At 47.7% G+C, this 23,452-nt stretch overlaps 1 protein-coding gene across 1 annotated transcript in view; it reads left to right on the top strand.

Annotated features, from left to right (window-relative positions):
* The window catches only part of LOC129702315 (A-kinase anchor protein 17B-like), a 45,546-nt gene that overhangs the window by 18,982 nt on the left and 3,112 nt on the right, over positions 1–23,452 (top strand). The window contains exons 3-4 of the mRNA XM_055644045.1: positions 4,225–4,370; positions 13,020–13,251. Coding sequence (XP_055500020.1) covers positions 4,225–4,370; positions 13,020–13,251 — 378 coding nt within the window. The remainder of the gene's footprint in view (positions 1–4,224; positions 4,371–13,019; positions 13,252–23,452) is intronic.

The following is a 23,452-nucleotide window of genomic DNA, read 5'->3' as shown; positions in this document are numbered from 1 at the left end:
ACACAATCCTGTCTCGGAGGTCCACGGACAATTCCTTCGTCTTCATGGCTTGGTTTTTGCTCTGACATGCACTGTCAACTGTGGGACCTTATATAGACCATATCATGTTCAATCAATTTAATTTACCACTGGTGGACTCCAATCAAGTTGTAGAAACATCTCAAGGACAATCAATGGAAACAGGTTGAACCTAAGCTCAATTTTGAGTGTCACAGCAAAGGGTCTGAATACTTATGTAAATGTGATATTTCAGTGATTTCTATTTAATTACTTTGCAAAATTTTCTAAACACCTGTTTTTAGCTTCTTTATCCTGGGGTATTGTGTGTAGATTGATGATTTAAAAAAAAAATCCATTTTAAAATAAGGCTGTAACGTAACAAAATGTGAAGGTGTCTGAATACTTTCTGAATGCACTGTATGCAATAGGCCACTTGCGTAATCAATTCTTTAAGCCCATTGACGTCATCGTGATCCCCACCTCGGAGCTCCCCCGTGGTCCCCCCCGGAGCTCCCCCGTCGGAGCTCCCCCGTGGTCCCCACCCCGGAGCTCCCCCATGGTGATCCCCACACCTCGGAGCTCCCCCCGTGGTCCCCACCTCGGAGCTCCCCCATGGTCCCACCTCGGAGCTCCCCCGTGGTCCCCACCCCGAGCTCCCCCGTGGTCCCCACCCGGAGCTCCCCCGTGGTCCCCCCCGGAGCTCCCTTGGTCCCCCCGGAGCTCCCCCCCTCCCCCTTGGTCCCCACCCCGGAGCTCCCCCGTGGTCCCCACCCCGGAGCTCCCCCGTGGTCCCCACCCCGGCTCCCCCGTGGTCCCCACCCCGGAGCCCCCCCACCCCGGAGCTCCCCCCCCGGAGCTCCCCCGTGGTCCCCACCCCGGAGCTCCCCCGTGGTCCCCCACCCCCCACCCGTGGTCCCCACCTCGGAGCTCCCCGTGGTCCCCACCTCGGAGCTCCCCCGTGGTCCCCCCCGTGTCCCCACCCGGAGCTCCCCCGTCCCCACCCCGGAGCTCCCCCGTGGTCCCCACCCCGGAGCTCCCCCGTGGTCCCCACCCTGGAGCTCCCCCGTGGTCCCCACCCCGGAGCTCCCCCGTGGTCCCCACCTCTGAGCTCCCGTGTGGCCCCCACCTCGGAGCTCCCGCGTGGTCCCCACCTCGGAGCTTCGCCGTGGTCCCCACTCGGAGCTCCCCCCGTGGTCTCTGTCTCCGCGTTGGAGCTCCCCCCCCCTCCACACGTGGTCGCCACGGAGTCGAATAGTAATTTACACATGCACTGTAGCACTCCCGTTTCCAACTATTGTAACATCCCACCAATGCAAGGGTCCGCAGGACATAACCCTAACGTAAGTTGGGGAGCATCTTTACAGTGAAACAGTGCTGTTATAGCACGTAGCTCACTAGAGTACAACACGGTATCATAAATTGCTTTACCTTATGCACTCACTGAGCATGTGAGATAATTCATGTCATAGGAGCCTCTCAACCCCAATCTCCTGCCTTCTCCCATAAGCACCGACACCCTTACCAATCAAGAATCTGGCAATCTCCACCTTAAAAATACCAAATGACGACCTCCACAGCTGTCCATAGGAGTATAGGAGCAAAGAGGTGCTTCTGTAGTTATACAGGGTCCTGGTGAAACCATACCTGGAGTATTGTGTGCAGTTTTGGTCTCCAAATTTGAGGAAGGACTATTGCTATTGAGGGAGTGCAGCGTAGGTTCACCAGGTTAATTCCCCGGGATGGCAGGACTGTCATATGTTGAAAGAATGGAGCGACTGAGCGTGTATACACTGGAATTTAGAAGGATGAGAGGGGAACGTATAAGATTATTAAGGGATTGGACACGCTAGAGGCAGGAAACATGTTCTGATGTTGGGGTAGTCCAGAACCAGGGGCCGCAGTTTAAGAATAAGGGGTAAACCATTTAGAACGGAATTGAAGAAAAACCTTTTCACCCAGTGAGTTGTGAATCTGTGGAATTCTCTGCCTCAGTAGGCAGTGGAGGTCAATTCTCTGGATGCTTTCAAGAAAGAGTTCGATAGAGCTCTTAAAGATAGTAGAGTCAAGGGTGGTGGGGAGAAGGCAGGATCGGGGTACTGATTGTGGATGATCAGCCATGATCGCAGTGAATGGCGGTGCTGGCTCGAAGGGCCAAATTACCTACTCCTGCACCTATTGTCTATTGGCTGTAGCAACGAATTCCTCAGATTCACCACCGTTTGACTAAAGAAATTCCTCCTTGCCTCCTTCCTGAAGGTACATCCTTTTATTCTGAGGCTATGGCCTCTGGTCATATCGTCTCCATATCCACTATATCCAAGCCTTTCACTATTCGGTAAGTTTCAATGAGGTGTCCTCTCATCCTTACCCACTCCAGCGAGTACAGGCCCAGTGCTGTCAAATGCTCATCATATGTAAACCCAATTATTCCTGGGTTCATTCTTGTAAACCTCCTCTGGACCCTCTCCAACGCCAGCGAGTCCTTCCTTAGAAATGGGGGCCAAAGAAATGTATAAGCTGGGTGAAATGTAGATAAGGGATAGTATAAAAAGTGATGGAAGCTTTGTATCTGCGTGCATCTGGCCCGGGACTCGTGACTGCCAAGTGAGCCAGTTTATAACAAAGAGGGTTTGTTGGGAAAGTAAACCCTGGACTCCACGTGAATTTATCCCAGCGATACGGAGGCAGAACACTGCTGTTTCGATTCCCATTTCCAGACAAAAGAAACTCAAGTGTATTGTATTGTATTGTATATCTTTATTGTCATTTCCTGAGTATTCACATACCCAGAGGAAACAAAAAAACGTTGCTCAACCAGTGTCCATTCAGTATGCATTAAAAATAAATAGTAATAAAAATACATATATCATGAACAAATTGAACACTGGACACTTCAGTGGGACATGCCTGCAGCCTCAGTGAGATGCAAGGCACTCCACCGCACCGCTTTGAAAAAGAGCAACCTTCTCAATCTCCTCGCCAATCTCTCTATCAACAATTTACATATTATTTGCCCGTTAATGTTGCTGTTTGGGGAGCAGATTTTGTGTAAATTGGCCGCCATTTTTCCAACATTATACGTGAGACAAGCACACGGAAAGGAAAGGTTTTAGGGGGATATGGGCTAAATGCGAGCAGGTGGGACTAGTGTCGATGGGGCACCTTGGTTGGTGTGGGCATGTTAGGCCGAAAGGCCTGTGTCCATGCGGTATGACTTAAAAAAAATCTTCCTGTCATCATCTCCGGAGTAAAAGCTGATTAACATTAAGCCAGAGGAAAGGAACTCCTAAAAAAACATAAAATCAGTAAAAACTGATTTGTAATCCCTATAAATGCCTACCAGTTTCCGTTTGATTACAGTATTTCGTTTTTTCTTATGCATATCAAGGGTCATGATCAATTTGTCCAGGATAATTGGGTGCTGCCTTGGAGTCTAATAATGATAAATAGACAATAGGTGCAGGAGGAGGCTGTTCGGCCCTTTGAACCAGCACCGCCATTCAATGTGATCATGGCTGATCATCCACAACCAGTACCCTGTTCCTGCCTTCTCCCCATATCCCCTGACTCCGCTATCATTAAGAGCCCTATCTAGCTCTCTCTTGAAAGTATCCAGAAAACCGCCCTCTGGGGCAGAGAATTCCAGATTCACAACCCTCTGTGTGAAAAAATAGTTTTCCTCCTCTCCATTCTAAATGCCTTACCCCTTATTCTTACACTGTGTCCCCTGGTTCTGGACTCCTCCAACATCGGGAACATGTTTCCTTGCCTCTAGCGTGTCCAAAATCCTTAATAATCTTATATCTTTCAATGAGATCTCCTCTCATCCTTCTAAATTCCAGAGTATACAAGCCCGGCCGCTTCATTCTATCTACATATGACAGTCCCGCCATCCCGGGAATTAACCCTTGTGATCCTACGCTGCACTCCCTCAATAGCAAGACCTACGCTGCATTGCCTCAGTACCTGATGTTATTGGGGTGCTGACCCAACATGTCACCCATTCCTCTTCTCCAGAGACGCTGCCTGACCTGCTGAGTTGCTCCAGCACTTTGTGTCCATCTTCAATCAGGTTACGTGTCGGAAGGAACTGCAGTCGCTGGTTCAAACTGAAGATAGACACAGCAAGCTGGAGTAACTCGGCTTGTAACCCTCCTTAAAGTGTGACGTTGTGAAGGTGAAGTGGATCTTGCGAGTTGTCTCCTGTCCTTCCTTGTCCTCCAGGTGACCTTTGACACGACCAAGCATCTGAGCGACGCGGCCATTGAGAAGCGGCACCTGGAGAGGCTGAAGCTGCAGGAGCTGGAGAGGCAGCGGGGGGAGCAGAAGCGCAGGGACCAGGTGGAGGAGCAGTCAAAGGAGGCAGAAAGGTAACACTCACAACCTTTCCGCTAGAGCTGCACTCTCAGAGACCAGATATACATCAGGTGGATGGTGAGAGAGGAAAGAGTTAATAGGAAAGGTTGAACTTGTAGAGATGTATAAGGTCTTGAGATGAATAGATAGGAGTGAACCTTAGATGTACTGAATCTTTGATCCAGAGTAGGGAATCAAGGACCAGAGGACATAAGTGAGAGAGGAAGGATTTAATATGAGCCTGAGGGACAACTTCTTCACACAGAGGGTGTTTAGTATATGAAATGAGGTGTCGAGGAGATAAAGTGGCAGGTTATATCACAATATTTAACAGGCATTTGGACAGGTACATGTGGGCAGGTGGGACTGGTGTAGATGGGACGAGTTTAGATGGGGCATTTGGTCAGTATAGGCATATTGGGCAGAAGGGCCTGTTTCCATGCTGTGTGACTCTTTAGTGTGGGGCAAGTTTTTTTACACGGGGTGTTGGGTGCCTGGAACGTATTCCCAGGAGGCAGATACAATAGTGGCATTTAAGAGACATTCACACAGGACAATAAGGGTCAGTCCTGGCACCATGTTTGTCAGAGACATTGCTGACCAAAGGGCCTGTTCTTGCTGTACCATTTAGCTTAGCGATACAGTGTGGAAACTGGCCCTTCAGCCCGCTGTGTCCGTGCCGACCAGTGAGCGCTGTACACCAGCACTAGTAACAGTTTGCAATTATTTACTGAAGCCAATTAACCTGGAAACCTGCATGTCTTTGGTGTGGGGGAAGAAACCGGAGCACCCAGAGAAAACCCACAAGGTCACAGGGAGAGCGTACAAACTCTGTACAGACAGCATCTGCGGTCAGGATCGAACCCCAGTTTCTGCCGCTGTAGGGCAGCAACTTTGGTGTGTGGGAGGAAACTGGAGTACCCGGAGAAAACCCACGCGATCACGGGGAGAACGTACAAACTCCACACAGACGGCACCCGTTGAACTCTGGTCTCTGGCGCTGTAGGGCAGCAACTCTACCGCTGCGCCACCGTGCCGCCCTATGTTCTGTGACCCCTCTTTGTCTTGTTCCCTGGCTGGGGTTCGGGAAGCCACTGAAGATTCACCACAAATCCCTTTAAATTTCATACGTCAGCGATAGAAACACTAATTTTAAAACACAACCAGTAGGATTAAACACCGAGGAGAAAATGAACATATACCCGACTCAAGTTAACATCTGTTTACTTATTCGACAAGAGCAATTCAGCCCAACATTAATACTCCAGTGCACAGTGATGTGTTTACTTGCTGCAGTTTTGGGTGCTCAGAATGCAAACGCTGCAGGCAATAATGCTTCTTTGCAGACTAAAGGTTGCTGTACATATAAAACAGTCATAGAGTCATACACAGCGTGGAAACAGGCCCTCCGGCCCAACTTGCCCATATCGACCAACATGTTCCATTTACACTCGTCCCACCTGCCTGCGTTAGGCCCATGTCCCTCTAAACCTGTCCTATCCATGCACCTGTCTTATTCCTTCTTAAATGTTGTTGTGCCTCAACTACCTTGTTCCATACACCCACCACCATTTCTGTGAAAATGTTTCCCCTCAGATTCCTATTAAATCTTCCCCCCTTCACCTTAAACACTTGTGGTGGCTGCTTTGATCTAGTTTTTAACTTTCTAAAGGTGCTGGGACAATGTACTGGTGCTTACAGCCATAAAGAAATCTCAGACTGTAGTGTTTGTGCTTTAAGGAAATATATTCGGCAGCTGCACAATGTCAGGCTGACCCCAGTGTGCCTCAGCCTTGGTGCGTTGAAGTGTAACTGGTGGGGCAGGCCCTTTACTTACTTGACAACACTGGTGAAATTGTGTGTGCCTGCAGCTGGAACACTTCTCAAAGACCAGCGGCTGAACTTAATGTGTATCTGATAGACTTGAGAAAAACAAGTACCTTAATGCGTCTGTACCAAAATCAGTCAGTAAACAAGGGTGGCACAGTGGCGCAGCGGTAGAGTTGCTGCCTCACAGCGCCACAGACCCTGGTACGATCCTTATGCCTCTGTCCCACTTAGGAAACCTGAACAGAAAACTCTGGAGACTTTGCGCCCCACCCAAGGTTTCTGTGCGGTTCCCGGAGGTTTTTTGTCAGTCTCCCTACCTGCTTCCACTACCTGCAACCTCCGGCAACCACCTGCAACCTCCGGGAACCGCACGGAAACCTTGGGTGGGGCGCAAAGTCTCAAGAGGTTTCCGTTCAGGTTTCCTAAGTGGGACAGGGGCATTACTGTCTGCATGGACCATGTAGGTTAATTGGCTTCTGGTAAAATTGTAAATTGTTCCTAGTTTGTAGGATAGTGATAGTGTACAGGTTGAACGCTGGTTGGCGCAGACTTCGTGGGCTGAAGGGCAATGTGTCACTAAACTAAACTAAACTAAACTATAGCAAGGTGCTATTTTTGTGATCTGCATAACTGCAAAATAGGTATCTGTATTGATACCAATGATTATTGTCATGTGCATTGAGATTTAGTGAAAAGGGTTATTTAAGTAAATAATGTCAGCCTGTTTTGAACCTATTCATATATATATATGAAAGGTTTCTGCAATGGAGAAAGCTTGGCTGGCTGGCAAAAAATCTTTGGTTATTTCACGTAGGTTCATCAAGCGGCACAGCTAGTAGAGGCGCTGACTCACCAAGCCAGAGACCTGGGTTCCATCCTGACCTCGGGTGCTGTCCGTGTGGAGTTTGTACGTTCTCCCTGTGATCTTGTGGGTTTCCTCTGGGTGCTCCGGTTTCCTCCCAAATCTCAAAGATTTGCAGGTTAATTGACCTCAGTAAACTGCCCATAGCCTGTAGGGAGTGGATGCGAAAGTGGTAATAACATAGAACTAGTACAACGGGTGATCGACGGTCAGCATGGACTCGGTGGGCCGAAGGGCCTGTTTCCATGCTGTAACTTCCAATCAATCATACTGTGATCTCTTTCTGCCCACTCTCCAAATGGTGGCATCAGAGCCTGCCCAGTGAGAGCGGGGCTGCCATGGCAATGCAGGTGTTAATTTCTCTAAGGTAGACAAAAATGCTGGAGAAACTCAGTGGCTGAGGCAGAATCTATGGAGCGAACTAATTTCTCTAACTTCAGGTAGCCCCCGGAATTTTTTTTCTCTCTCTCTTTCTCTCTCTCTCTCTCTCTCTCTCTCTCTCTCTCTCTCTTCCTCCCTCTTCTCTAGCTTCTCATTTTCACCCAACAAACAGCTAACAATGGCCTGATTCCTTCATCATCGTTACTGTTTTGCATATCTTTCATTCATTGTTCTTTATCTCTCTCTACATCAGGGGCCGGCAACCTACGGCCCCCGGGTCTAATGCTGCCCTAACCCAAAATCATCCGGCCCACAGGCGTATCACGGTCTCAAAGTACGAGGTCAAACATTCAGGAGATGGAGAGCAGCAGCAAAGTCAGAATTCACCCACAGACTTGTTGAATTTCTGAAATTCTTTACCTTAGAGGGGCAACGGAGGCTCAGCCAATGTGTAAATTCAAGCGTGAAATGGTGGTTGTTAAATCGAGTTCATTGCCAAGTGTACATGTACGGTGAGATGCAGACAGAGTCGTGCTTACAGCAGCACCACACGCACGCACACTCAGACAACACACAAACACATAACATATTAGTGGGATGGTGAGATTAGGGTTGCCAACTGTCCCATATTAGCCGTATATTGGGCTAAATTGGTTTTTCCCATACGGGGCCACCCTTGTCTGCTACTGGGCAGGTCGAGGGAACTGTCGGGTCGGAGCGCCGCGTCCGGCCCCGCCTCACCCGTCCCGACGTAGCGCAGCCCATGGAGTGCAGCAACAACAGCAGCGCCTCGCCCGTGGCCCCGTCGGTCGGCAGCCTGGCCACCTGTCCGACCTTCGCTTACTGCCGACACCACCACCCCTCCTTCTCATGGCCGATCATCGGTACATGAGTTTGATGGGGAGCCCAGGCCAAACCCCCTAAGCTGGTCCACCGGCTGGGCTTTGTGTGCAGTCCGGCACCCGAGCCAACTCATCACTCACCCAGTCACGGCCAAGTCGGTCAACGAATTGCCGTCGGGAATTTGTCCCGTATTTTGACCTTGTGTGGAGTGACAAAGTTGGCAACCCTATGTGCGATGCAGGGAGAGTCTTGCTCACAGCAGCACCACGGGCACACGGACTCAGACCACACACAAACACATAACATAATTAGTGGTACGGTGTGGAGATAGAATTAGGATTGTGCAGTTCAGTTCAAGAAACTGGTGGTGGTAGGAAAGTAGCCGTTCCTGAACCTGGTGGTGTGGCACTTCAGACTTCTGTATGTTGTAAATCAGAGGTTTGAGGGACATGGGATTATTGCAGGCGCTGAGGTAAAAGACCAGCCATGATTATTGTTTGTTGAGTTGAGTTTAATTTAGTTTAGAGAGTCAGTGTGGAAACAGGCTGTTTGGCCCTCCCAGTCCATGCCAACTAGCGATCACCCATATACTGGTTCTATCCCACACACTAGTGGCAATTTCTACACCAATTAACCTACAAACCTGCACGTCTTTGTAGTGTGGGAGGAAACTGGAGCACCCGGGGAGAACGTACAAACTCCGTACAGACAGCATCCATTGAACTCGGGTCTCTGGCGCTGTAAGGCAGCAACTCTACCGCTGCGCCACCGTGCCGGCCAGCGAGGGAAACGGCATGGGATTGCTTCACTTTCATTCATCCTTATGTAATGTCAGGACTTACCGGGTTTGCCAACAGCAAGCTCAGGCTGCTGCTTCCAGCAGGAAATTCTGGGCCATTAAACTGCTGAATCAGAGGTGATAAGAGCAGAATTAGGCCATTCGGCCCATCAATTCAACCCCGCCATTCAATCATGGCTGATCTATCTCTCCCTCCTAACCCCATTCTCCTGCCTTCTCCCCATAACCCCTGACACCTGTACTAATCAAGAATCTATATCTATCTCTCCCGTAAAAATATCCACTGACTTGGCCGCCACTGCCTTCAGTGGCACAGATTCACCATCCTCTGACTAAAGAAATTCATCATCATCTCCTAAAATAAAGCCCTCTTGAAATAAATGTTAGCACTGCGTTTGCTTTCTTTACTACCGATTCGACTTGCAGGTTAACGTTTTGGGAAATCTACACCAGCACTCACGTACTTTTGCACCTCCGATTTCTGGATTATCTCCCCATTTAGAAAATAGTATATGCCTTTATTCCTACTACCAAAATGCATGACTCCACTCTTTGCTACACTATATTCCATCTGCCACTTCTCTGCCCACTCTCCCAATCTGTCAAAGTCCTTCTGCAGAGTCCATGTTTTCTCTACACAACCTGCCCCTTGATCTATTTTCATATACTCCACAAACTTCAATCCCCTCGTCCAAATCATTAATATACAACGTGAAGAGTAGCAGCCCCAGCACCGAGACCTGCGGAACGCCGCTAGTCACTGGCAGCCAACCAGAAAAAGCCCCCTTTATTGCCACTCTTTGCCTTCTGCCATCCAGCCAACCTGCTATCCACGCTAGTATCTGCCCTTTGATGCTGTGGGTTCTCATCTTCCTCAGCTGCCTCCCCTGTGTTACCTTATTAAAGGCTTTTTGAAAATCCAGGTAAACAACGTCTACTGACTCCCCTTTGTCTGTCCTGCTATTTACTTCTTCAAAGAATTCCAGTAAATTTGTCAGGCAAGACCTCTCCTTCACAAAGCCATGTTGACTACAGCCTACTTTATCATGAACTAGTAAGTACTCTGTAACCTCTTCCTTTATAACGGATTCTAAAATCACCAAAGTCAGACTAACCGGCCTATAGTTCCCACTATTCTGCTTTGCTCCCTTCTTGTGCAGCGGGGTAATATTGGGAATTTTTTCAATCATCTGGAACCACTCCCGACTCTAGTGATTCTTGAAATATCACTATCAATGCCTCCACAATCTCTAAAGCCACTTCTTACAGAACCCTAGGGTGCAGTCCATCCGGTCCAGGTAATTTATCAACCTTCAGCCCTTTCAGCTTCCCAAGCACCTTGTCCCCAGTAACAGCAACTCCACTAACTGCCACCCCACAACTCTCTTGAATCTCAGGCACGTTGCTGGTGTCTTTCACTGTGAAGACTGATGCAAATAAGTTATTCAACTACTCAGACATTTCTTTATTCCTTCTCCTGCATCATTATCTAGTGGTACAACGTCCACTCTTGCCTCGTTCTTACTCGTTATAGAACTGAAGAAACTCTTGCTATCCTCTTTTATATTATTGGCTAGCTTACCTTTGTATTTCATCTTTTCTCCCTGTATTATTTTTTTAGTTACCTTCTGTAGTTCTTTAAAAGCTTCCCAATCCTCTGCCTTCCCACTATGTTATATGCCTTCTCTTTTAGTTTTATACAGTCCTTGACTTTTCTTGTCACGCATGTCACCTCTTTCTCCCCCTAGTATCTTTCTTCCACTTTGGAATGAAAAGATCCTGCATCTTCCGAATTAGTCCCAAACGTTCCTGCCACTGCTGTTCCACCATCATCCCTGCTAGGGTCCCTTTCCAGTCAACTTTGGCCCGCTCCTCCCTCATGCCTCTGTCGGCCCCTTTGCTCAGCTGCAATACTGATTTCACCTTCTCCCTCTAAAATTGCAGATTAAAACGTATATCATATTGTGGCCGCTACCTCCCAGTGGTTCCTTTACCTTGAGTTCCCTTATCAAATCCAGATTAGATGAAATCGAGAAACAAGGTTAGAAGTTTGGAAATGAGTACAAAGGGAAATCTGCAGGAGTAGCTTGCTGTCCCGGGGAAGGTGATTGAAGTGGATGTTAAAATTGGGTTGTGAGAGAGGACGATTCTTTTAAGGAGCTGGTCAAAGGCATTGGGTTAGTGACCAGGGCAGATGTCCATCTTGTTGGCAGCCAGAGCCTTGAACTTCTGTACCCTTAACACTCATGACCTTCGTCAGTTTAATAGTCCTGCTCCTGGGCAACAGTAATACTGAATCCTTTTTTAAATATATCACAACGTACTTATGGTGATTTTAGTCCTTTACTGATTTAAATACTGAATTATAATGAGAAAGCAGAATCCAAATTGCTGTAAACTCCAGATGGTATCTGTATTTATTAATTATTCATGTCATTCACATTTCTGGTGCTTGGCACTTTACAGACATATCGAGGATTATGTCTGAATCATTTTTGAACATTACACCACCTGTAGCTGACTACAGTATCCATGGGTTTCCCTGGATATGGATGAACTGATTGATGGAAATCCAACTTGTGCAAATCTTCCCATACATTTTTAAAGCATTTTTCTAGATAATAATAATATTATTACTATCGTGGTATTCATTTCTAGATGGTAATAATATTATTACTAGCATGGTATTTATTTCTAGATAGTAATAATATTCCTATTGTGGTATTCATTTCTAGATAGTAATAATATTATTAATATTATTAATAATATTATTACTATCATGGTATTCATTGATTACAAGTGCAAGACATTGGTGAGGCCACATTTGGAGTATTGTGTTCAGTTTTGGTCACCCTGTTATAGGAAAAATGTTATCAAATGTAATAAAAAAGGAACTTCAGATGCAGGTTTATAATCAAAGATAGACACACAACATTGGAGTAACTCAGTGGGTCAGGCAGCATCTCTGGAGACAATGCATAGGTGATTTTTCAGGTATGGACCCTTCTTCAGAAAGATGTTGGAAAGGGTGCAGAGAAGATTAACGAAGGACCTGAGTTGGATGAAGTTTTGCAGGCTAGGATTTATTCTTTGGAGCGCAGCAGGATGAGGGGTGATCTTTTAGAGGTGTATAAGACGAGAGGGTAAACAGTCATTCACCCAGCATAGGGGAATCAAGAGCCAGAGGACGTAAGGTCAGTGAGCAAAGATTTAATAGGAACCTGAGGAACAACTTGTATACAAAGGATGGTGGATGTATGGAACATACTGCAAGAGGAGATAGTTGAGTCAGGTGCTGTCACAACATTTAAAAATCATTTTGACAGATCCATGGATGGGACAGGTTTAAAGGGACATGGGACAAATACAGGCTGGTGGGACTATTGCATATGGGGCTTGTTGGTTGGTGTGGGCAAGTTGGGCCAAAGGGCCTGTTTCCTTGCTTTGACTCTATGGGCAGTGATAGGGCGAATATTCAATACATTGAAAGATTTGGAGAGATACAACATGGATAGCAGTAGAAAATGGACCTCTCTGACCTCCACACCAATCTGCTTATTGACAGTTCTGAGGAACAGTCATCTATAACATTCACATATATTTTTACTGCTTACAGAAATATAATGGATTTAACATTTCACTGTGAAGAGATATAAAGAACTCATTGGAGAGAGGAGGAGAATCTTTTTAAAGTAGGCATTCCTTGAGGGGATTACATAGTGGAGACAAAATGTGTGGGAAGGAACTGCAGATGCTGGTTTACACCACAGATAAACACAAAATTCTGGAGTAACTCAGCGGGTCAGGCGGCATCTCTGGAGAAAAGGAATGGGTGATGTTTTGGGTCGAGTCCCTTCTTTAGGCTGAGAGTCGGGGGAGAGTGAGACTGGAGCCCAGATGGGCCGGGATGTGGCGTAAATTCACAGCAATTTTCTGAACCGTTTTTAGAAAACGCAAGGATGAAGAGCGGGAGAGGAGACGGAAGGAGAAGCTGCGGAGGAGAGAGCACCGGCAGAAAGAGTGTGAAGAGAGACGTTACCTGCGTAAAGTGTGGAGGATAAAAGTGGAGAGTGAAAAGGAGAAGAGGGAGGCGAGTGCGTGGGAGGAGAGGAAGCTGGTGCTGGCCCAGAGGAGGCTGGATTCCATCAGACTCATCACCATTCTCTTAAAGAGTGCTAAAGTAAGTCTTTCTTGCAGTGAATTGCACCACCATGCTCTCTCCTTCTCCGTTCCTTTGGTTGTTCTGTCCTCCTGAAGGTACTGAGCCCAGCCCAGTCCTCTACCCCCCTAGTGGACAACGTGTCCCCATCCATTCCCCACACACAATGGAGTATCTCCGCTGGTCAGGCAGCATCTCTAGAGGACATGGATAGGTGACATAATGGACTGGGACCCTTCCTCAGACTCCACTTCAGTCTGAACATGGGTCCCATTCCAAATCGTCATTTATCCATTATCCCCAGAGTTGCTGCCTGACTCGCTGAGTTACTCCAGCACTTTTGTGTTCTACGCAAGATTCCAGCATCTGCATTTCCTAGTGTACACAGTGTGGACTCTGATACACAACTACTGTCCGTCCAGCCTGAAGAAGGGTTTTATCCCAAAACGTAGCCTATTGCCGTTGCTCCATAGATGCTGCTGCACCCGCTGAGTTTCTCCAGCACTTTTGTGTACCTACTGTCCAGACTTACCTGCTTGTTTTACAGAGGAAGAGAAGTTGAGAGCAAGGAAAGAAACAAAATGCTGGAGGAACTCGACGGGTCAGGCAGCATTTCTGGAGAAGACGGATAGGTGACGTTCTGGGTTGGGACCTTTCTTCAGACTGAAAAAGGATCCCGTCCTGAAATGTCATGTCTCCATGTTTAGACTTTAGACTTTACTATAGACTTTAGAGATACAGAGTGGAAGCAGGCCATTCGGCCCACCGAGTCCGCGTTGACCAGCGATCATCGTGCACTAACACTATCCTACACACTTGGGACAAAGTACAGAAGGCAATTAGTCCACAAACCTGCACGCATATGGATTTCCCGCAGGTCACAGCGGGAAACAAATACAAACTCCATACAGACAGCACCCGTAGTCAGGATCGAACCCGCGACTCTGGTGCTGTAAGGCAGCAGCTCTACCGCTGCACCACCATGCCAGCTTTTATTTTAGGCATGTCCGTCAGGGATGTTGTCTGATGCGTTGAGGTACTCCAGCATTTTGAGAGTCTTTCCTTGGTAAAGCAGCATCTGCAGTTCCTTGTTGCTATAAACTGCGAGCAGTCAGGAGAGGGGGCAATGTCAACGTTAACACCCCGTGATGCACAACTGGGAATCACAACCTTGTCTCCGGCAGTCTATCGGATCGAGGGAGACTCGCTTCCACTCCAGTTCTGTGGGGGTTGATGAGGCCAATGTGGGACCAACAGTCTTGTACACATGGGGCAGGAGGTGACTGGCGGGACAGCGGGCGGCTGGGTTGGGAGGTGTTCTCTCCCCCACTGACACTCACCCAGGGCTCCTGCACTCCTGCACTCTCAATGTTCTCCGCGTCATCCTGGAAGTTGCTCCTCCACTTACAGCGGTCAGGGCCCAGACATTCAAGCCAGGTCATGTGGAGTTTACTGCTATATGGATGTGTATGGTGAGGATCGGGTACAATGAGCACCACACTGTAGGAACATCACACGCACATAGGCTCAGTCAACAGGCAAGTAACATCAATTATACCGAAGTCACACATACATTCTGCAAGACAGTATAAAGCAAAAGACAGAAAGAAGAAATATGGCATTAATAAACACACAATAAGAAAAACAAATCCACAGCAGTACAAGAGATCGACTGTACTGTTCCATTGTTGAGGTAGGATTAGGGGTGTGTGGGTCGGTTCAAGTGCATGATAGTTAGACTTTACATCAGACTTTATAGATACAGTGTGGAAACAGGCCCTTCGGCCCACTGTGTCCGTGTCAACCCCGTACACTAGCACTATCCAACGCACCAGGGACAATTTACATTTTTTTACCAAAGCCATTTAACCTACAAACCTGAACGTCTTTGGATTGTGGGGGGAAACCGGAGCATCTGGAGAAAACCCACGCAAGTCACTGGGAGATCTTACAAACCCTGTCCGGACAGCGCCCGTGGTCAGGATCGAACCCGGGTGCCTGCCGCAGTAAGGCAGCAACTCGACCGTTGCCCCACCGTGCCGCCCCTGCTGACATCACAGTGAAATATTGATGGTGACACCAAGAACTGTAGATGCTGGTTTACAAAAAACAAACAAGTGCTGGAGTAATTCAGCAGGTCAGGCTACATCTCTGGGGGACATGGATAGGTGACGTTTTAGATGATTCCCCTCCTTCAGATTGAGGAAGGGTCCTGATCCGAAACATTGTTTATCCATGTCCTCCAGAGATGCTGCCTGAGCCGCTGAGTTACTACAGCACTTTGTTTTAAAAAAAAATACTGATGGTCCTTTTGCAAGATCTTTCAAATGAGTTAAACATCCTCAGAAAGAGATATAAAGAAAGACATTCTCTCTGAACAAGGACAGCGGAGGCACGGCCAGGGTTGTGAACCATACCTACACTGTGTCTCCTACCCTTCATTACTAAATTACATTGACTGCTCAATGTCACATTTGCTATTTGCAAGAGCTTCCTGTGTTGTTGATCGGGTGCTGTGTTTCTGACTTTACTCCTCAACAATAGGATAAATTATTTGTTTAGTTTAGAGTTAAGGGCCTGTCCCACCAGCATGCAACTGCATGCGGCTAGCGCGAACTAACATGGTCGCTTGAGCCGTACGGCCTCGCGGGGCCGGTCCCACTTCGATCGCCGGAGGCGTATGGAGTTGTGCGGAGCTGGTCCCGACAACGCGCGGGGCTCCGGAAAACTGACACTGTCCAAATATTCCGCGCGACAAAGGCCTGTCGGCCCGCAGCCGCATTGAGGCCGTACGCAGCGCCTCGATGGGCGTACGCGACGTCTCGACACCGTACGACTAGCTCGTGGCATTGCGTGATGACATAACCACCCAACGCCATGCGACGTCCAAATTCAGTCAGCCCGCCTCCTGCCCAGCTGACTGGTGAGTATGATGTCAGGACCAGCCCCGCACAACTCCAGACGGCTCCGCGGTTGGAAGTGAGACCGGCCCCGTGAGGCCGTGCGCCTCAAGCCACCACGTTTGGTCGCGCTAGACGCATGCAATCGCATGCTGGTGGGACAGGCCCTTTACAGAGTGAAAACAGGCCCTTCGGCCCACTGAATCCACACCGACCTGGTATCCAAGAGAGAGTTAGATATAGCTCTTAGAGCTAACGGAATCAAGGGATATGGGGAGAAGTGTAAGAAGGAACTGCAGATGCTGGTTTAAACTGAAGATAGACACCGAAAGGTGGAGTAACTCAGCGGGACAGGCAGCATCTCAGGGGAGAAGGAATGGGTGACGTTTCGGGTCGAGAAGAAGAAAGGACTCGATCCAAAACATCTGCCATTCCTCCTCTCCAGAGATGGTGCCTGTCCTGCTGAGTTACTCCAGCTTTTTGTGTCTACGATATGGGGAGAAAGCAGGAACTTGGTACTGATTTGAGATGATTAGCCATTATCATATTGAATGGCGGTGCTGGATCGAATGGCCTACTCCTGCACCTATTTTCTATGCTTCTATGACCAGCGATCCCCGCACACCTGTTGCCTGTAAAGTGCTATGCGTGGTCCTGAAAAAATTGTAAAAGTGGCTACATCAATGCAAGTCTGTCTGTTTTTCCCCCTGAATGCGGTGCATTGTAACAGTTCCCCACCTGGCCACAAGGTGGAGCATTTCAGCTGTGATTCAAAATCCTTTGATCTCACCTAAAATAGGAACAAAAGAGCTTGTCTCTCATTCAGTAGGATCATGGCTGATCTTGACTACATGTTCTTTCCTGCAGTCCATGACCTTTGAATAACTCCCTTTAATGGTTCAATAGATGTTCGCTCCCAGCACCAGAGACCTTGGATGCTGTCTATGTGGAGTTTACACATTCTTCAGTGGCCGTGTAATGTGCCTTTGAGTGCTCCAGTTTCCTCCCACATCCCACAGACATGCGGGTTTGTAGATTGGTTGTCATTTTATCGGGATACATCACAGCCTGGTTTGGGAACAGCTCCATCCAAGACCACAAGAAATTGCAGGGAGTTGCGGACACACCCAGACCATCACACAAACCAACCTCCCTTCCATTGACTCCATCTACACTTCAGGCTGCCTCGGCAAGGCCAGCAGCATCATCAAGGACCAGTTTCACCCTGGTCACTCCCTCTTCTCCCCTCTCCCATCAGGCAAGAGGTACAGAGGTGTGAAAATGCACATCTCCAGATTCAGGGACAGTTTCTACACATCTGTTATCAGACAACTGAACCATCCTCTCACCAACTACAGTCCAGTCCTGATTTACCATTGGACACCCTCAGATTATCTTTGATCAGACTTTACTGGATTTAACCTTGCACTAGACATTATTCTCTTTATCCTGTATCTGTACACTGTGGACGGTTTGATTGTAATCATGTATAGTCTTTCAATTACGAGCAACAAATACACTTTACCTCGGTACACGTGACAATAAACTAAACTAAAAAATGAAAAGCTGTACATTTTCCCTATGTAGGTGACAATGAGGTGATGGGGTGGGGTGGGGTGGGGTGTTGATTAAAATATGTAGCAGAGAAACAGACCCTTTGGCCCACTGAGTCCACATCACTATTGCTATGTTATCCCATTTTCTCATCCACTCCTTGCACATTCGGGACAATTCACAGCAGTATATCTCGAAAGTTTACTTTTGCTTCTCTCCCTGAGTCTGGTGACTTCATTCGGGCAACATCTCCACACTGACAGGGGAGCCGAATTCCTGCCACTGTGCCTCTGCTCTGAAATTAGCATCAAAGTGTCCACTCATCAGCTGACCTTGGCAGTCACGTTCCCCACAAGGGAGCCAGAAATATCTTGCAATATTTTCTCTCAGAGTCATGGCTATTGTTTGACCTCATTTGAAAGCAAAACAGCACGCCTTTATCTGCCTGTCCAGTTTGACAGGGCCTTTGTTACTGCCTTGTGCAACAAGCAGCAAACCACTGGAGAAAGGAACTACACATGCTGGTTTATACCGAAGATAGACACAAAGTGGTGGAGTGACTCAGCGGGTCAGGCAGCATAGATAGATATAAGGCAGAGATAGATAGATTCCTGATTAGTGCGGGTGTCAGGGGTTTTGGGGAGATGGCAGGTGAATGGGGTTAGGAGGGATAGATAGATCAGCCATGATTGAATGGCGGAGTAGACTTGATGGGTGGAATGTCCTAATTCTGCTTCTATCACTTATGAACATATGATCTCCGGAGAGAAAGGATGGACGACGTTTCGGGAGGAGCTCAGTAGGTCAGGCAGCGTCTGTGCAGGTCGATGTCTGGGTCCGCGACATTGCACCAGATTCAGGGCCTTGACCAGACATGTTGCCTATCCCTTTGCCTCCACAGATGCTGCCTGACTCGCTGAGTTCCTCCAGCGGGCTGTTCTTTTGCTTCAGATTGCAGCACCTGCAGTCTCTTGTGTCCTCTGCAAATTGGCCTTACAGGCATAGTAGTTGATATCTTGGGGTGGAAGATTGCAACCTTCACGTGGTCCGCCCTGTTTCGACGAATGCAATCAACCTGGCGTGCATGATCAAATAAACACAACAAGTTGTCCTACAACTTTAGGCTGTGCACACCATACGCAAGAGGAAGAAATTGATATCTTGGCGATAGCAAAAATCCTGAGTGAACCTGATCAAAGATAGGTTTGAAGAAGGGTGTCGACCCGAATCGTCACCCATTCCTTCTCTCCAGAGATGCTGCCTGTCCCGCTGAGCATCTCCAGCATTTTGTATCTACCTTCAAATAAGGTAACTCACCATTCAGAGTGAAGAGTTTGCAATAAGTATCTTGCTTGATTCAGTGTAAAATTCTAAGAAAATTGACCGAATAAAGAAAGCAGCACAATAGCACAGCTGGGAGAGTCGCTGCCTCACAGGTCCAGAGGCCTAAGTTCGATCCTGACCTCGGGTGCTGTCTGTGTGGAGTTTGCACGTTCCCCCTGTGGCCGCATGGGTTTCCTGTGGGGGCTGGTCTGACTGTGCCTCCCACATCCCAAACAGTTGCGGGTTTGGAGATTAATTGGCCTGTGAAAATTGCCCCTAGCGTGTAGGGAGTGGGATAACAGAACTAGCGCAATAGGTTATCGATGGTTGGCATCGACTCGGTGGGGTGAATGGGCTGTTTCCATGCCATATCTCTAATCTAAAAATGGAACTATTCTAAGAATCTTCTATTAGTCTGTTTTCCTTTGCTCAGCAACCATGCGGTTCTACTTCAAGAGATGTTTGTCCGTCAGTTACCATGAGAACAGATACCATATGATTCACCTTTGTGGAATTCGAGTTGTTGCCGTGTTATGAAAGCCTGGTGCACATGGACACATAAAGCCTCCCCAATCCCAAGCCTTGCTTCCTAATTTACATTCTGCATCAGGGAACGTCACTGAGAACAGCCCAGTCTGACGAACTGCTAAAGTCATCTGCTGAAATACATTGGCTCTTCATCATGCTCTGAAAAAAGACCACCTAACAATGACCAATTCTGTTTAGTTTAGAGATACGGCGCGGAAACAGGCCCTTCGGCCCACCGAGTCCGCATTGACCAGCGACCCCCTCACATTAACTCCTACACACACTAGGGACAACTTACACTTATACCAAGCCAATTAACTTACAAACCTGTACGTCTTTGGAGTGTGGGAGAAAACTGGAGACCCCGGAGAAAACCCACCGTCACAGGGAGAACGTACAAACTCCGCCCAGACAGCGCTCATAGTTAGGATCGAACCTGGGTCTCTGGAGCTATAAGGCACCAACTCTACCACAGCGCCACCGTGCCGCGACTCCTCAGCAAATGAAGCAGCCCATACCTACAGGCAGCAAGATCCAGACAACATTCAGTCTGAAGAAGGGTCTCGACCCGAAACGTCACCCATTCCTTCTCTCCAGAGATGCTGCCTGTCCCGCTGAGTTACTCCAGCATTTTGTGTCTATCTTCAACATTCAGGCATGGTCCGCTAAACCAACGTAGCGGCTAGCTTGACATTCAATGATATAACCAATTCCTCCACCGCTAATGCCCTGCAATATCAAAGGATTGTGACACTTTCCCTTATGGGTGACACTGAGAAATCTCCCAGGAACGCAGACACCACCCGGGTCATTGAATATAATACAAGATGATAAAAGCAGGGAGATTGTGTTTGGAATAGATAGGGTGAGAGCACAGTCATTTATCCAGGGTAGGAGAATCAAGAACCAGAGGACATAGATTGCAGATGAGAGCGGAGAGATTTAATGGGAACCTGAGGGGCAACTTTTTCACCTCAGACAGTGGTCTCGATGTAGAACGAGCTTCCAGAGGATATAATTGAGGCAGTTCCTGTAACAGCATTTAAAAAGTTACTTTGACAGATGCATGTATGGAAAGGTTTAGAAGGACATGGGCCATATAGATGGGGCATCTTGGTAGGCATTGACGGGTTGGGCCGAAGGGCCTCTTTCTGTGCTGTATGGCCTTATGACTATCTCTAGTTGTAGTATCGTGTGCAGTTCTGGGTCAGTAGAGGAAGATGTCACCAAAGAGGGCGCAAAGAGCATTATATGAAAATTGTTTGAATTGGGACAATTTTAGTTATGAGGAAAATATACCTAGTTTGGGTTGTTTTCTTTTGAACCTAGAAGATTTAATGGAGATGTGTGAATTAATAAATGGGTTCAGAGCAGTGCTTCTTTTTGTGACATAATGCACCAGTGCAGCCTAACGGCACGTCTAAAAACCTGAACGTCATTATTTAATTTTCCAGCCTGGTGGCATGTATGTTTAGTTATCGTGTGCACCAACACAGGGCGGTAGAGTTGCTGCCTTACAGCGCCAGAGACCAGGGTTCGATCCTGACTATGGGTGCTGTCTGTACAGAGTTTGTACGTTCTCCCTGTGACCTCGTGGGGATTTTTCTCCGGGTGCTCCAGTTTCCTCCCACACTACAAAGACGTGCAGGTTTGTAGGTTAATTGACTTTGGTAAAATTGTAAATTGTCACTGGTGCGTAGGATAGTGCTGGCGTACGGAGCGATCGCTGGTAGGTGCGATGTAGGGCCTGTTTCTGCGCTGTATCTCTAAAGTCTAAAAAGACGCAGTGGCTCACAGTGAGTAGGTGGGATTCACCAAGGGTCAAGAACCAGGTGAGACGGATCCAATACAACTGGTGGAACAATGAGAGGAAGTCCAGATCAATTTATCTGGCTGAACAATTACTCAAAGCATTGTGTTAGAATAGTTATGGGATATTGTTACATGTAACCTATTGTGAAGTTCAATGAATGATCTGGTAGATGGACACAGAGGCGCAGTGGTAGAGTTGCTGCCTCACAGCGCCAGAGACCAGGGTTCGATCCTGACCACGGCTGCTGCCTGTACGGAATTCACACATTCTCCCCATGACTGCGTGGGTTTTCTCCGGGTGCTCTGATCTCCTCCCACGGTCCAAAGATGTGCATGTTTGTAGATTTATTGGCTTCTGTAAATTTTCCCTGGTGTACAGAATAGTGCTGGTGTATGGGGGAATCATTGGTCAGCACATTCCCGATGGGCCGAAGGGCCTGTTTCCACACTGTATCTCTAAACTAAAACAATGCTTAATTTTGTTTGTCCACATAAGATTAATACCCATCAATATTAATGGGAAAAAGACTCAAAGCGCTGAAGTAACTCAACGGATCAGGTCGAGACCCTCTTCCCGAAATGTGACCTGTCTATGTTCTCCAGAGCTGTTTGATGAGCCACTGTGTTACTCCAGCACATTGTGTCTTTTTTGGGTCAGCATCTGCAGTTCCTCGAGTCCCAATGTTAACGGGACAGTAAACAACATTGAAATACATTTTAAACCATGTTACGGGAGACAGAGCAAGGAGGAGTGCACGGTATTTATCAAGATTGAATATTCTGGGATGTCCTGGCAAACCGAAGGGGGTGGGGTGGTGCCTGGTCATGAAGATAAACCCCAGACTGCAAGCATCACTCTCAGATTCACTCATTGGTGCTTGGCTCTCAGCTGTTAAATAGCCGCTTTCTACCGAACATTGAGACTTCATTTGGCCAGTGCTGATTTAAAAATCATTCTGACCGTTTCTGTGAAAGATATGGTCTTGCTTCAACCTCGCCTTCTATAAAAATATTGACGTTGCTCCTGTGTGTTGTCTGGAACATCTGAGGTTGAGGGGAGACTTGATAGAACTGTAGGCTTTAGAGATACAATGGGGAAGCAGGCCTTTCGGCAAACGGGTCTCCACCGACCAACAAACCCCATACACTAGTACTATCCTACGCACTAGGGACAATTTACTATATACAGAAAGCGATTTATCTATAAACCTGCACGTCTTTGCAATGTGGGAGGAAATCGGAACACGAGAAAACCCAACGCAGTCACAGGGAGAACGTACAAATTTGGTGCAGACAGCACCTGTAGTCAAGATCGAACCCAGGTCTCTGGTGCTGCGAGGCAGCAACTCTATCGCTGTTCCACTGTGCCGTCCTCAGGTGATAACGTTGTGAGGGGCATAGATATGGTGGATAGTCAGACCTTTTCCCCAGGATGGGAATGCCCATCACTGGAGGGCAAAGCTGTGAGGTGAGAGGGGAATAGTTTGGAAAATTTAGACCAAGAGGAGGAATCACTGAGATGGATGGCTTCCTGATCTCCTCATGGCTTCCTGATCTCCTCATGGTGATTCTTCAACGCAAGCCAAACCATTGTTTGCCCTTTAACCCCCTACTTGGTGTTGGCCTGTGTTATCTGAAACAACCCGTCAAGGATTTTCACCAACTCCTCCATTGAATGGGCAGAAGGTGCACGTACTTTCAAATACAGACCCCCATCCCGCCTTGGACATATATTAGTTTCTGCAATTGCCACTCAGTCAACTACCTGTCTAATACTGGGAACCACATAGACTGTAGTGGATCTTGAATTCTCAATTGCCATTTATTTTTATTTTTAGGGACACAGCGCAGACACTGGCCCTTTGGCCCACTGAGTCCGCACCAACCAGCGATCCCTGTACAATAGCACCATACTACACGTTAGGGAAATTTACAATCTTTTACCAAAGCCAATTAATCTACAAACCTGTACGTCTTTGAAATGTGGGAAGGAAATCGGTGCATTTGGGGAAAACCCAAGGTCACGGGTCTCTGTCACCTACCGACACAGAGGTGCTGTCTGTAAACTCTGTACAGCCAAGCACTCTTAGTCAGGATCGAACATG

This window comes from Leucoraja erinacea, chromosome 12 (genome assembly GCF_028641065.1).
Source record: "Leucoraja erinacea ecotype New England chromosome 12, Leri_hhj_1, whole genome shotgun sequence".
NCBI lineage: Eukaryota > Metazoa > Chordata > Chondrichthyes > Rajiformes > Rajidae > Leucoraja > Leucoraja erinaceus.
This window is presented reverse-complemented; position numbering and strand designations above follow the sequence as displayed.